At 53.2% G+C, this 14,829-nt stretch overlaps 2 protein-coding genes, 1 long non-coding RNA gene and 1 other non-coding gene across 4 annotated transcripts; 3 read left to right on the forward strand and 1 right to left on the reverse strand.

The window, feature by feature from the left end:
• The first annotated feature begins 97 nt into the window (after nucleotides 1-97).
• Nucleotides 98-766, forward strand: LOC116451898. The gene is made up of 2 exons (XR_004243360.1): nucleotides 98-192; nucleotides 577-766. It is a non-coding gene; the product is annotated as an uncharacterized LOC116451898 (long non-coding RNA).
• On the forward strand, nucleotides 377-501 carry LOC116452259. The gene has a single exon (XR_004243447.1). It is a non-coding gene; the product is annotated as a small nucleolar RNA ACA64 (small nucleolar RNA).
• Nucleotides 767-1,042: 276 nt separating the features above from the next.
• Nucleotides 1,043-9,591, forward strand: TBL3 (transducin beta like 3). The gene is made up of 22 exons (XM_032125836.1): nucleotides 1,043-1,150; nucleotides 1,279-1,330; nucleotides 1,412-1,507; nucleotides 1,735-1,782; nucleotides 2,112-2,253; nucleotides 2,445-2,529; nucleotides 2,790-2,957; nucleotides 3,369-3,444; nucleotides 3,594-3,690; nucleotides 4,073-4,269; nucleotides 4,571-4,712; nucleotides 5,076-5,134; nucleotides 5,626-5,729; nucleotides 6,116-6,266; nucleotides 6,391-6,621; nucleotides 6,792-6,862; nucleotides 7,257-7,413; nucleotides 7,770-7,828; nucleotides 8,067-8,170; nucleotides 8,334-8,405; nucleotides 8,729-8,887; nucleotides 9,374-9,591. The coding sequence occupies exons 1-22, from the start codon at nucleotides 1,092-1,094 to the stop codon at nucleotides 9,484-9,486; spliced, it is 2,442 nt and encodes an 813-aa protein (XP_031981727.1). The 5' UTR covers nucleotides 1,043-1,091; the 3' UTR covers nucleotides 9,487-9,591.
• Nucleotides 9,592-9,974: 383 nt separating this feature from the next.
• NOXO1 (NADPH oxidase organizer 1) lies at nucleotides 9,975-14,567 on the reverse strand. Its single transcript, XM_032126519.1, has 8 exons — nucleotides 14,412-14,567; nucleotides 13,936-14,016; nucleotides 13,758-13,821; nucleotides 13,094-13,274; nucleotides 12,675-12,856; nucleotides 12,344-12,457; nucleotides 11,743-11,860; nucleotides 9,975-11,493 (listed from the first exon to the last, which is right to left on the reverse strand). The coding sequence occupies exons 1-8, from the start codon at nucleotides 14,475-14,477 to the stop codon at nucleotides 10,848-10,850; spliced, it is 1,452 nt and encodes a 483-aa protein (XP_031982410.1). The 5' UTR covers nucleotides 14,478-14,567; the 3' UTR covers nucleotides 9,975-10,847.
• Between the last annotated feature and the right edge of the window lie 262 nt (nucleotides 14,568-14,829).

Genomic DNA, 14,829 nt, shown 5'->3' on the forward strand with positions numbered 1-14,829 from the left:
TATTTATAGCGCGCGGGCATCTCGCGAGAGCAGCGCCCGGCAGTGCCCAGCCCCGAGAGCTGAATGAGGAATACACCACAGGCTAGAATGAGTGGGTTATGGTAAATTATACAGAGTGAGGGGCGGACGCGGCTCTCGGGATAACAGCGGGCGCACGCGGCGAGCGCTCAGTGAGCGGCGAGGCGGCGGCGGGTGAGGATGTGTGGGGGTGGTGGGAGCGGGAGGGCACCGCTACACCTCCCTTCTTTTGTGCGCATTTAACCTTTATAAAGCTCTGCTGGGAAGCGGTTATGGCGCTGCCCGAGCCGGAGCCGGGCCGGGTGGGGCGCAGGGAGCGTCCTGGGAAGGCGCTCCGGGGGCCGCAGTAGCGTCCGGCGCGGTCTGAAAATCACTCGGGGTCTGCTGTGGCCCCGGGTGAGATAACGGCGCCCATAGCATCGGGAACATAAAGCTTATTGCCTACGCCTGTGTGTGGGGAATGAAACCCGTGTTCCCATAAGCCCCGTGCCCGGCGGGTACAGGGAAGGAGGGGGTTGTAGTGGCTGCTTTGCAGAGCGCTTTGTTCTCTTGTAACAGGTGGCCCTGCCTGGCCGGTGAGAGCCGCGGCCCCGCCGTGGGCTGGGCTGATACTTCCATGGCGATCCCTTCCCCGGAGGAGCTGTGAAGAGCACGGGAATGCCGTGATGGACGGCGAGACGGGAGTCACAGCTGAAAACGATTCGTGTTTGTATTTTGGTGCGCAATAAAAGATTTAATGCTTAAAAGATGAAGCGTCTCTTTTCTTTCTAATTGTCTGAAGTCCTGCTCTTCGCTATGCTCGGAGCAGGGAGATCACTCCGTTGGGGCGGGGAGGGAATGTTTTGCTGGAGAACGCTCTGGATCGCTGAGAAGATGCACCGCAGGAGCTACTGCGGGCTGGGTTATCGCCGCTCGCACGGAGCAAGGGGAATTTTGATCCCGTTACTCCGCAGCCGCCCCCTGCCCGCACCCAGCGCGGCGCGGGTGGCGGCCCCTCGCTTACGTCACTGCCGGGGCCGGAAGTGTTTCCCCATTTCCCGGAAGTGGCGGCCGGAAGCACGTGGGCCGCGGCCATGGCGGACACGGACACGGACCCGGCCGCCGCCGTCGCCCCCGTGCGCTTCAAGAGCAAGTGAGGGAGCGGCGGGACCGGGCTGGGGCTGCGAGGGCGAATGAGGGGCTGGGCTGCGCGGCCTGAGCCCCCGGGCCACCGCCGCTCCGCTTTAACGGGGCCTCTCCGCGCGTCTCTTTCCCTTCCAGCTATGCCGTGACGCGGAAGATCGAGCCGTTCTACAAGGGAGGAAGAATCCAGGTAATCCAGGCTCTGGAGGGACATTTGGGAATGTCGCGCCTCCTGGCTCTAACGTTCCTGTTCCCGATCCCTTTTCTTCAGCTAAGCCGGGATGGGAAGTTCATGTTCTGCCCCTGTGGGAGCAAAGTCAACGTCATCGATGTGGAAACAGGAGCTCTCCTGCACAGCCTCCAGCAGGTGACCGGCCTCTCCTGAGGGTTTTCCTGGGCTCCCGGGGGATTTTCCCACTGTGGATATGAAGCTCCCAGGGGTGAGGAGTGCAGGGAAGGTGGGAACGGACCCAAACATAGGGTTTTGGGTGGTCCCCGATCTGTGCTCATTGTCAGCAGAGCCGCGTGAAGAAGGGAGCTCTGAGATCTTTCCAGGGATGGTTTAACTGTGGGATTTCCCTTCTTCTTTCCCAGGAGGAGGAAGAGGATGTCACAGCATTCGTGCTCAGCCCTGATGATGAGGTGGGTTTGTGCTGGGGGCTGTCAGGAGCCTGGGACAGGCTGAGCCAGGAACAGGGGGGATTTTGGGGTGTCTGTGCAGGGCCAGGGGTTGGACTCGATTATCCTTGTGCATCCCTTCCCACTCAGGATATTCCATGATTCTAATTCATGCCCTCTGTGCTTCCCGAGATCCCCCTGGAGCCTTCTCAGGCCCTTCCCTCTGGGTCAGACTCGGACTTGCTGAGAGCCTGAGCTCCAGCAGCAGCACCTCTGTGTGGGACCGACAGAAACCCAAACCCAGCCAGTGAATCAATCCGTGGTTAATGGTGCTTCCCTTGCCCCACTCCCAGGTGCTGGTGACGGGGAGCCGGGCGCTGCTGCTGCGCCAGTGGCACTGGAGGGAGCCCAGCTGTGCGCGCACCTGGCGAGCCGTGCACACCGCGCCCGTGGCCACCATGGCCTTCGACCCCACGGCCACCCTGCTGGCCACAGGTACGAGCCAGCACTGTCACGGTGGGGGTGACCCAAGGGATCTTCTGCTCCTGGAGAACTTCCCTGGGCAGCGACCTCCTGAGTGCAGTCAGGAGAGGTTCACTGCTCCAGTGCCATGTCCAGTTTGGAGATCTGTTGGCTTCCTATGTCTCTCCTCCGGAGTTCATTCCCAGATGTCCTGCTTTTTCCAGGTGGCTGCGACAGCACCGTTAAGATCTGGGATATGATCAAACACTACTGCACACACAACCTGAAAGGATCCTCTGGAGTGGTACAGTAAGGATGAGTTGTGTTTGTCAGTCCCTGGCTGTGGTGGGATACTGGGATTGATGTGGAATTCTTGAGTTAATGGAACATGAAAGCCCATTCCAGAGAGGAAACAGTTTGGTCAAGAATTCTCATGGAATCACAGAGTTGTTGGGCAGGGACACCTTCCACTGGTCCAGGATGCTCCAAGCCCATCCAGCCTGTCCTGCTGTGGGATGTGCATTATTTAAAGATTGGGTGGTTTATTCCTGTCCTGTCCTCCTGCCCAGCCTGGTCAAGTTCCACCCGGACATCTCCCGCCTGCAGCTCTTCTCCTCCTCCATCGATTACAAGATCCGCATCTGGGACCTGAATTCCAGCAAATGTGTGGCAGTGCTGGACGGGCACTTCAGTGCTGTCACCTCGCTGGCGTTTGCAGATGGGAACACCCTCCTGAGGTACCTCCTGGCAGGGCTTGACCCTCCATCTGTTCACCTCCTGCAGGACTGGGGGATTCTGGCGGGTCTGGGCAGGTTCTGCTGTGAGGGGAAGGGTTGGTACAAGTGCTCAGTGGGTGCCAGCACCTGTACCTTGGAATCATGGAATGGTTTGGGTTGGAAGGACCTTAAAACCCAGCTAGTGCCACCCCCTGCCATGGGCAGGGACACTTTCCACTATCCCAGGCTGCTCCAAGCCCCATCCAACCTGCCTGTGTTTTTGGGAATACCCTGTGCTGGTAAAGGGAGGGAATGCTGGTGCTCTCCCTCCCTTTGATTCTCCAGAGAGGTGTTGAACTCCCACAGTGCCAAATTTGCACCCAGAGCCGAGCTGAACAGATTTAGCACTAAAACTGAGCTTTTCATTTGCAGCTCTGGCCGTGATAAGATCTGCATGGTTTGGGACCTGGACACCAGGCAGAGCAAACGAACTGTTCCTGTCTACGAGGTGAAACTGCTTTTTGTTTCTTCTTTTGAGGTCCTTTGTAGTTTCTAGGCCATGGTTTCCCTCTTTAGGGTCTGTACATTGTGAAATCAGGTTTCTCTCCCTTCCCAGGGGTTTTCAGCTCTGGTTCTGTGCCTCTCTGACTCTTGCAGACCGTGGAAGCCGCTGTATTGTTGCCTGAAGAGGGAGATTTCTCTCAGCTGGGTGTGAAGAAACAAGGGCTGCACTTTGTCACAGCTGGCAGCAAAGGTGGGTGTCACTGCCACGTTTGGAGCCTGAAGGGTGGCACTTCAGTCACTTCACTGCTGTTATTCCTGGGATGTGTGTTCTCCATGTGGCTGGAGAGCAGGGCCTGCTCCTGAGTTCCTCGGGCAGGAGTGGATGAGCAGGACAGGGCAGGCTTACTCTGATCCATTTAATACTCAAACACATTTATGTCTATTTTCAAACTCAATGAGTTTGATTTGCACTGAAGAAGCAAAACTTGGAGGGTTTTCCTGCCACCACCATTGGATCCTGCCCAGTCCTGCCTTGGAGCTCTGTGGCTTTTCCCAGTGTACTTTGGATGATATTCCTTGGACATCCACTGTGTAAAGCAGTGGCTCTGCCATGATTTCTGCTGGTTTTTCAGGCATCCTGAGGGTGTGGGACGTGGCCACAGCTGCCTGTGTGCACACCCAGCCCGTGCCCTTCGTGCTGCGGGAGGAGCCGAGCGAGCGCAGCCTCTCCCAGTGCCAGTTTGTTCCCGCCAGGAATGAGATCCTCACCGTGTCCATGGAGCACAACATCGTCTTCTATGACGCTCAAACCCTTCAGCTCAGGAAGCAGGTGACAGCCCTCAGCCTCCCTTTCCCTCTTTCCATGCTCCAGGATCAGCTCTGCTTCTGGAAGAGCTTTGCCCAGGGGAGCCCTTGGCTCCAGCCTGTTCTGGAATTGTTCTGTAGTGACAGGGAATTTCACTGGTTTGGGGGAATTTTGCCCAGACACCAACACAGAAACGAGAAAGCAGAACAGGCTTAGCCAGAAATCCCTCCTGGGTGTAGAAATTACACCCAGTATTAAATGAAAACCAGTCATTCCCACCTTCTCCTTCAGCTGCCTTTTCCCTCTTGGACTGTTTCCATTCCAGCTCGCAGGATACAATGAGGAAGTTCTGGATGTGAAGTTCCTGGGCCCTGGTGACTCTCACATTGTTGTGGCCACCAATAGCCCCCAGCTGAAAGTGTTTGAGCTGGCAACATCCCACTGCCAGATCCTGTACGGCCACACAGGTGTGTGACAGCACTGGCCGGGGGGGATGTGGGCAGCTCTTCCTTTATCCAGCTTCTCCTGAACTCTGGTGGAAATGAATCCTAGAATTCTTGCTGGAGCAGCATCACAGCAGGTTTGGGAGTTGTGTGGGGAAAGGGACCATGGGATACACCCTATCCCTGGCAGTGAGATCAGTTTAAATTGGAGCTGAAGGTGTAGATGTGTGACAGGCTCAGTCCATAGGGACTGGGGTGTCGTGTCCCAGACATGTCCCCTGTCTCATTAACTGGGCTCATCAAGCACTGGGCTTATTAACTAGCCCCTTTCTGTTGTCCCATCTCAGTATTGCTCTGCATTCACCAGGTTTTATTTCTTCTGTTTAGAAACAATCCTGGCTTTGGACGTCTTCAGAAAAGGCCTGATGTTTGTCACCTGTGCCAAGGTGTGTCACAGTTCTCCATTTAATGAAACTCTTCGTTCCTAGTGATCCTTGGGGGCAAAATTATATCATTTTTGGAACTCCAGAAAGGGAGTTTTTTTCATACAATCCCTGTCTTCTGCATCCCCCAAATACAAGGTTCTCCCACTATTCCTTTTTAATGTTGTCCCTGGGAAAATTGGTTGTATTTTATTGGCCTGAAGGAGGTGTTTCCTTCTCCAAACATCCTGGTCAGAAAAGTTGTTAGTGTGAGACTGATGGGGGAAAAGGTGCTAAGAGCCCTGATGCACCCAAAAATAAAGCTCTGATACAACCAGAAATAAACCCCCATGCTGGAATTCCAGAGTGGGAGCTGATCTTGTCACCTGCTGTGACAAAGATGAAGGTTCAAGCTGGAATATCAGGGACCAGTCGGGCTCAGGGATGTGATGAAAGCACAGGGGACCGATGACTTCCCAGAAAACTCCAGCATTTTCTGTCTTTCCTCCCCCCAGGACAGAAGCATCCGGGTGTGGCGGATGGGCAGGGCTGGCAGGGTCACCTGTGTGGCCCAGGGCCTGGGCCATGCCCACGGCGTGGGTGCTGTCGCCTGCTCCAGGTAACACAAACTGGGGGAGGGTTCCCCTTGTGACCACAGGGATTGAGGGGAATGTCCTGGTGGGTGCTGCCCCCCTCCCAGCTTCTCATGGTGCCCAAGTGTGAAGGGATCATGGAATGGTTTGGGTTGGAAGGGACCTCAAAGCCCATCCAGTCCCACCCCTGCCATGGGCAGGGACACCTTCCACTATCCCAGGTTGTTCCAAGCCCTGTCCAGCCTGGTCTTGGGCACTTCCAGGGATGGGGGAGTCACTCTGAAATGAAAGAGCTTGGAAAGACATGCAAACACTGTTCCACATCCCAGCAGAGGCTGAGTGTGGACATCCCAGTCAGGGAGGAGAAACCACTGAATTGTTTCCCTGCACTTGATGGTTTCATTCCTTCCAGGCTGAAGGAAAGCTTTGTAGTGACCAGCAGCCAGGACTGCACCATCAAGATCTGGAACATCCCGGAATCCCTCACTTCCAAAGCAAAAGCAGCCTTGATCTCCAGCCCAGAGCCCCTCCATGCCAGAGTGACTGAGAGGGGCCATGACAAGGTACAGCTGCCCTGACCTTTTAGCGCCTCAGTCTCCCTCCTGTGCTGCAGCCCACATTTGTTCCATGTCCCACAGCCAGAGCCAAGGCCTGACCCTCTTTCTCCTCCTCTTGTGGCTTCCCCAGGATATCAACAGCGTGGCAGTGTCCCCCAATGACAAACTGCTGGCCACAGGCTCACAGGACCGGCTGGCCAAGCTCTGGTCCTGCTCCGACTGCTCCCTCCTGGGGGTTTTCTCTGGGCACAAACGTGGGGTCTGGTGTGTGCAGTTCTCCCCCGTGGATCAGGTCTTGGCCACCTCCTCAGCTGATGGGACCCTGAAGCTTTGGGGACTTCGGGACTTCAGCTGTCTGAAGGTGATGAGAACTTTGCCCCTTGCCCTGGGCAAAACCTTGGGGTTCGTTAAGGATCTTCAAAAACCTGGAACTTATTTCTCTGGCCTTTATGAGTAAATCAGATCCTTTTGTGTCTCTACAAAGGCCTGGCAGTGGCTCTGGCACTGCTGAGCTTCCTTTCTGTTTTCCAGACCTTTGAAGGCCACGATGCCTCAGTGCTGAAGACCATCTTTGTGAGCCGAGGGGCTCAGCTGCTCAGCAGGTTCGTGCCTGCCCAGGGATCTGGGGAGATTCCAGAATTAAGGGAATATCTGAGCTCATCACCAGCACCAAGAGGGAACAGTCTTGTGTCCAAAGAATCTTTGGAAGGATTAATAGGAAGATGCCATGTTTAGGCCAAGCTTTCTGTAGAGGTTATTTTAATCTTCCTCTTCTCCAGCAGTTCCATGGATTCCATGTGGCTGCTGTGGCATTGCTGGGTTGGGACAAACGCAGTAGACAGATCTAAGGGTGCATCTTGCCCGCTACATTTTTGGTTAATTCTGCTTCTGTTTGGAAGGCATTGGAATGGGACAAGTTCATCTGATATTTGAGGTGGCACAGAGCAAGAATGGATCTGTCCAGTGATTCTTTCTGTTGTGTTTCTCTTCCAAAAGTGGATCCGACGGTCTCTTAAAACTGTGGACAATTAAAACAAACGAGTGTGTGAAAACATTAGATGGTCATGAAGATAAAATCTGGGGCCTTCACGCCAACAAGAAAGATGACATGGTGGTGACAGCCTCCAGTGACTCCTGCATCACCCTGTGGCAGGTACAGCATGGGGGGTTGGTTCCTCCCTGGGTTCATAATCGCGATAATTGGAGAGCTCAGCATCCCAGTGGTTCGTTCCTCACATGCTCTCCTTTTCTGCCATTTGAAATTAGGTCAACAAGGCTGATCTTGGGGTTTGGGGGTATTTTTTGGCCATCCTGTATTTCCTTAGAGCAGCAGATGAGCCCCCAGCATTGGAGCTTTGGAGGGAGGTTGGGAATTGCTGGATTTAACATTTAAATTACTTGACCCCAGGATTTTGGTGCAGAAACTGGTTTCCAAATCACTCAATGGCTAAATCAAAATCCTTCTATATTAAAGTTGGATTTGATAAAGTTTTATCTTGTTTTTCATAGGATGTGACTGAAATTGAGGAGAAAGAAGCACAGGCTAAACAGGAGGAGCAGATTATGAAGTGAGTTGATCTTGTGCCATAAAGAGCTGTGAAAGGCAAACTGTGCAGTGAAACTGTCCACACCTGGAGCCATCCAGCTCCATCTGATCCCAATATTGGAGTGAGGGAATTGAGGTGTTTATTGACAAGCACCACGGACTTCTTAACCATTATTGCAAAATCTGCAATTTTTGTGTAGTTTCTTTTTTTTCCACCACCCAAAGATTGGTTTCACTCTTGCCCCTGATTTGTTTTCCAGAGAGCAAGAGCTTTCTAACCTGCTCCATGAGAAACGGTACCTCAAAGCTCTGGGCCTGGCGATCTCCCTGGACCGGCCGCACACGGTGTTGACAGTGGTCAAGGGTGAGTCCAGAGCGTGCTCTGAAGGCATTTCCTGCCCTCTCTGCTTCCCAGAACACCTTTCCCAGCTAGTTCAAGGCTACAAAGTCCAATAATTAGTCTGAAATTCTCAGTTTTCCCTAAGTGAAATCACCCATGGTGTCCCTGCTCTCATTTCTGTCTCCAGCCATCCTCAAGGAACCTGAGGGGAGAAGGCGCCTGGAAGAGAACATTGTTCGGCTCCGCAAGGATCAGAAAGGTTTGTTGCAGGATTAAAGTGCTGAAAGCTTTTGGGTCAGAGGCTTGTTTTGTCACCTGAAATTAGAATCTTACAATCCTGGAATGGTTTGGATTGGGAGGGAAATTAAACATTGTCCAGTCCCGCCCCCTGCCATGGGCAGGGACACCTTCCACTATTCCAGGTTGCTCCAAGCCCTCTCCAGCGTGGCCTTGGACGCTTCCAGGGATCCAGGGGAGCTTCCATCACTGTGTGGGAGCTGCACCTCTCTGTAGGACCCCAGGGATGTTTTCCAGTGTGGCCTCTCCCATATGCCAGCCTGGACAGGCTTCCTTCCCCCACAGAGGCAGTGCTGGCATTCCTGGTGACGTGGAACACCAACTCCCGAAACTGCCATGAGGCCCAGGCTGTCATGGAAACCCTCCTGAAGCACGAGGCGCCGGACAACCTGCTGCAGTTCTCAGGAATTAAATCTGCTGTGGAATCCCTGCTGCCCTACACGGGTGAGGCACTGCAGGCACGGGCATGGGCTGGAGGTGCTGACTTGGATCAGGGATCATGGAACAGTTTGGATTGGAAGGGATGGGTCAGTTAATCCAACCCCTGCCATGGGCAGGGACATCTTCCATCATCCCAGGCTGCTCCAAGCCCCATCCAACCTGGCCTGGGACACTTCCAGGGATGCAGGGGCAGCCACAGCTTCCCTGGGCCTTTTCACCCTCATAGGGAGGAATTCCTTCCCAGTATCCCATCTCCCCCTGCCCTCTGGAACTGGGAAGGCATTTCCTGTGTCCTGTCCCTCCACCCCTTGTCCCACGTCCCTCTCCAGCTCTCCTGGAGCCCCTTTAGGCACTGGAGGGTGCTCTGAGGCCTTCCAGGAGTGTTCCTTTCTCCAGGCTGGACATTTCCAGCTCTCCCAGCCTGGCTCCACAGTCTAAGGACAGGTTCTGCTGCCTCCCCTGTGACTCCAATCCTTTCCTTCCTTGCAGAGCGCCACTTCCAGAGGCTGAGCCGGCTGCTCCAGGCTTCCACGTTCATCGAGTTCATGTGGCAGAACATGAGGCTGGCAGATGTGGCCCAGCAGGACCAGGGGACTCTGTGACCCCCCTCCCACCAATTTCTCTTTCCAAAGAGCTCTTTCCCACCAGGATGGCAGCTGGATTTTTAGTTCTGTATTTTATAATAAATGTTCTAATTTCTAAACCAAGTCCAGCATCCAATTTACTCAGGGCTGAATGAAAGGAAAAGGTCGTTTCTTTGGCCAAGCCAGGGTTTGTGTTTTCACACCCTGAATTTTCAGACTCACAAACAGAAGTTAGTTTGGAATTAAAAGGCAGAATCCCACCAAGCAGTTGGGTTTAAAGGATTCACGGAACTGAGATCCTGCTTGGGCAAAGCCCCCTGGACCAAGGCAGGGGTCTCACCTGTGCCCACTCCAAATTTAGAAGCTGGGAGGGAGAAAAGCACAATTTAAATTCCCCAAATAGCAAATTTTTAAAGCATGAAACACAAGAAAGCTTCAGAGATATTTACATGTATTTTATTTCATTGACAAAAATATATAAAATACAAACACCATAAACACCACATGTTCTTTATAAACATATTAAGAGATACCTGGGAGAATAAGTACAATTAAAGCCATGAGTGTAGAGAAAAGTCTTAATTTTCCTATAACTTTTTCTAACTCAATTCTAGCAAATGAGTTTAGGATTAGAATCGTTGTGAGTTTCAGTAACTACCCAGCCCCCTGGAAAGGGGAATGTTTTGTCCATAAAAGTGACCTCTGTCCCCATCCCCAGGTGGGACACAAGCTGTGATTCCCCTGGTTGTGTTCCTGTGCCTGCACAGACATGGCTGGAGGGAACAGGGATGAGGTTCCTCCCCAAGAGGTTTTTTTTCTCACAAACATTCAGCAGATCCAGCCCATCCCTATAAAAAAAAAAAACCCAAATCGACACCAGAAGTCAAAGAGTTAAAAAAAATCTATAAAATAGGGGGTTCAGGTAACTGACATCACACAGGTGCATCATCCCATCCCTCCCCAATCCAGTAACTAGCTCAGGGTGCCAGGGGTGACTAAGTCACGCTGGTGCCACGCCTTTGCCCTCCACTGTGGCCATGGCTGTGTCAGCTCATCCTGCTGTGGGGAACAACACAGCCACGACTGTGAAACGCTCACATACTGCAGGGCAGGGTGAACAACTGCCTCAGGGAGAATTCACTGCCTGCTAAGTGACCTCCAGCTCTGGAGCTGCCGGATCCACACCGAGTGACACCACTCGCTCCTCTCCCAGTAGCTCCCCGACCCCTGCGGAAGCTGCAGCAGGAACGGTGGTGCCCAGGGAGGTGACGGCTGTGTGTGTGTTACTTGGGAGGGGACAGTCCCAAGCCCTGACGTTCCGGAGCTGCTCCCAGGGGCCTCCAGCGAGTGAGGCTGTCCCCGTGTCCCCTCCAGGGCCACTAATGCCGGCTGGGGATCGGGAGCAGGGCCTGCAGGGCCGCCCGGGGAGCCGACTGCTGCACAGCGCGCTTGGTGACGGTGCTGCACCTCTGCAGGATCTCGTGGGCCGAGGGACGCGCCGGCACCTTGGGGACACCCGCGGCCAGCTCAGGGTCAGCGAGCGACGAGCCGAGCTCGGCTGCAGAGGACTCCACAAAGCCGGAATCGTTCCTGTTCCTGGCACTGAGGTGTGGGGATTTGCTGCTGTGCGTGGCCAGGCCGCGGCTCGGGGCGGGAGAGCTTCTGGCCTGCTCCACGTCGGGCAGGGATCGGGACAAGTCGGGTGTCCAGGCCAGCCGGGCGTGCCCCTCACTGCTTCTCGCCGAGCTCAGGGAGGAGCTGTCCAAATCCAGCTCCGGCGTGGAGCTGGCCCTGGGCAGAGACCGGGATCTGCTTCTCTGAGGGCTCCCGTCCTCTTCACGGGGGGCAAAGGAAGGGCTAGGCTGCAGCCTGGGCTGAGCAACAGCCTCCCCCCGGGGCTGGGGGGAGCAGAGGATGGGGGTGGAGGTGTTGAGGCCGCAGCTCATGATGGTCTGGAGCTTGTGGTGAGGGTTCTTGTAGGGCCGGAGGCACAGGGAGGGAATGTAGCCAGTGCAGCCATTGTACCTGAGGGCAGGGATGGAAAGAACACTGAGAAAACGCTTCCAGCAGCTCAGGCCGAGGGGAAGGAGCATAGCACTTGGGGAAGCAGTTCTGTGCTGTCCATGGGGTGTAAGGACAGGGAATCCATCCCCAGCCAAGGACATTCAGCTCAGGGGGCTCCTGTGCATCCCACATGGTGGGGAACAGCAAGCAGCACCTGCAGCAGGTAAGCAGCTCCCTCGGGGAGCCAGGACTTTGGGAAAGCCTCCTCACCGGATCAGCCACCAGCCGTTGTGGGACCTCCTGACCACCTCCACGACCACACCCTGGTTCAGCGAGAGCTCGTCTGCCTTCTGAGCCTCATAGGCCTGCACCACAAAGTACAAGCTGCCTGCAGAGAGAGGAAGAGGTTGGGTTTGCCTTGTGTAGAAAATGCTCCAATCCCAATGAAAGACCAGCCCAGCTGCAGGGCAACTGTCCCTGAGACAGCTGAGAGTGACTGGTTTGCTCAGGGACCCCAATCTGATCCATTTAGGCTGGATATAAGGAAAAAGTTTTTTACAAAAAGGGTGGGGAGGCCCTGGCACAGGGTGCCCAGGGAGGCTGTGGCTGCCCCATTCCTGGAAGTGTCCCAGGCCAGGCTGGATGGGGCTTGGAGCAACCTGGGACAGTGGAAGGTGTCGCTGCCCATGGCAGAGGGTGGAATGAGATGGGCTTTGAGGTCCTTTCCAAACCAAACCATTCCATGATTCCATGACCCACAGGTGGTGGCAGAGCTGACCACAAGAGTCAGAGGTCCAGGCAGGGACTCCAGGCAGTGGGTAAAGTGGTGGGGTTTTGCAGAACTCATGTTTTGAAGGAGGAACAGACTTACCCTCCTCATTTGAGCTAAAGGCATTCTGGATGTCCTCAGAGGCATCAAGCTCTTCCAGGTATGAGGCTGGGAACCAGGCTATCTGCTTGTCTGCATTTTCCACCAGCCACCAGCCTACAAAGAACAAAAATACCCAGATTTTAACAGCCTGCAAGTTAAGACATGACAATAATCCCTGGGCAGGGTATACAAGAGACAGCAGGGGCATTCACTGTCCCCCCAGGTAAACACACAAGTGCAAACACCTGCAACCCTGACACTACCTCAGCATTTGCCGAGCTGTGAATCCATCTGCCCATCCACCCCTGACACTGAATCTTCTCAAACTTACCAGTCATGTCCTTGATTAACACTTCCACAATCTCCTTCTGAGCCACTGTGAAAGGTTTGTTCTTTGTGTCTTTGGTTTCAAAGGCCTCAATGCAGCGGTAGCTCTCCGACGCCTGAGGGAGGGTGATGGAGAGGGGCTGGGGGTTCTTCTCCCTTCTGAATACTGATGGCATGATCACAACACTGGAAAGTAAAGTCTCATGTCAAAAATGCAAGTGGAAGGTTGAGTTTTTTATTGATTTTGGGAAAATCATTTCTGCAGCGGGCTGAGAAAAGCTTTAGGCATCAGAAACAAAATTAACCGGGATAGAAGCAGCCAGCTGAACTGCCCTGGAGTGTAACTGGTGTTTCCCTTCTATCCATATCCCATAACATTTTTGTCTCATGAACAAAGAAAAAAGTACAACTCAGATTTCATACCTGTTTTCAGGGAAGGAGGGATCAAGGTCTTGAGTCTGTGCCTTGAAAAACTGATTCACCTCTTCACCCTGGGAGATTTTCACATCCGTTTTCAGCAGCTCCTGGGAATACGTTTCCAGCAGTTTCAGGATCTCCAGGCACCTGTTCAGCTTCCCCCCCTTCCTCTGCTGCATAGTTATACCTTCAAAATAACAAGGGCACAGTTGGGACAGGACAGCAATGGATCTGGATCCTGGGAGCAGCATCTTTTCCCTGAACAGCAGCCGGGGTGCCCTCACCCACCACCCTTCCTGCCCAAGCCCAAACCGTACAAAGTCACTGTCCCTGCCTCCCTGTCATTTTTAACAGCTCCTGATATGATTTTTTAACATCTAAAATTTATCTTTTTTTCACATGTAAAGTTTCAAGAAGATCTAGGCCAATATTTGAAGTGTAGCATTAATTTACCAAGTGCAATTATCTATTAAAAAAAGCCTTTCTGGGTTATTTTAGGTCTGTATGAGACCCAAACGTTGATGTGACCCAGTGGTGCCATGGCAGGAGCAGGAGTGACCCCTAATCTGTTCCAGAGCAAGGTCAGACTCAGAGACTTCAGTCTCTGTCATGGGTTATGACTGTCCCCAACCACTCTCGTGTTTGTGGCCCATCAGAGATTTGTCCTTACCTTTAAACCTGGGTAAACTCCTCAGTGACCCACTTTCAGTGGGGAATTTTCTCTTCAGCTCCTTCTAAAAGCAAGGAGAAAGAGAGAACAGTGATTCCTCACAGCTGACACATGCCTGGGCTCCTTCCCCTCCCCAGGACAGGAACCTTGAAATTTCAGGAATTGAAAAGTCACTTACATGGAATTTCTTAAACTCTTCAAACGTCCTGTAGATGAGAATGTTGTTCTGATCTGACCAAGACACAAACATCATGTAGTTCTGGGAAATGAACAGGGGAAAGAAAAGCATTTTAATCACAATGTTCAATTTTGGATGCTTTCAGGCAATCAGCATTTGCTGTGGTTTAGTTGTGGCTTCAGGCTGAGAGTGTCACAATAAAAACGAAATAAAACATTAAACCTACAAAAAGCCCTAAATGGAAAATCATTGCTGAAACCAGGAGAATTTTGTGGTGCTGTGACAGAAAGAGAGCAAAATCCAAGATATGAAGCCCATTAAAAAACAAGTCCCCTTGTCCTAGACCCCAAGGCTCCGATCCCAACACTGTGGGGAATGAGCATATCCCCGGAAAAGTAACTCCTCTAGTTTCCCCATTTGTAAATTGTATTTAAGGAGGAAAACAAAGCCAAAAAAAAGAGTAAAAGTTAAAGTACCTTCTCTTTTCTGCATTGCATGAAGCCAACAGCCTTCACATCCACGGGGTACCTGTTGCAGCTCATCTTCCCCACGGCTGCTCCTCCTCCTTCGCAGGGAGCTGGAGGGATGTGTGAGGGAAGGATGAGAGCTAGAGGGAGCAGAGATACGGCTCCAGCCCTGACCGCCGAGTTTAAATACCCTGGAGCAGGAGGCAGGGCAGAGGTGTTCCCGAGCTTCCTCCTCCGCCCAGCCACCAGGCAGAAATTCCGTAATTTGGCAAACTACCGCGTGCCTTTTACCTTTCCCCCTGCTTTTAGCATGCAAATGCTGCCGGCTGCAGGCGGGACACAGTTCAGGGAACCGGGGAGGAGAAACACCTTCTTTTATCACATCCTTACTAACCAGTGCCGGGAAGGGAGCCAGGGTTGTTTGCTA

The sequence above is a fragment of the Corvus moneduloides genome, chromosome 16 (genome assembly GCF_009650955.1).
Source record: "Corvus moneduloides isolate bCorMon1 chromosome 16, bCorMon1.pri, whole genome shotgun sequence".
NCBI lineage: Eukaryota > Metazoa > Chordata > Aves > Passeriformes > Corvidae > Corvus > Corvus moneduloides.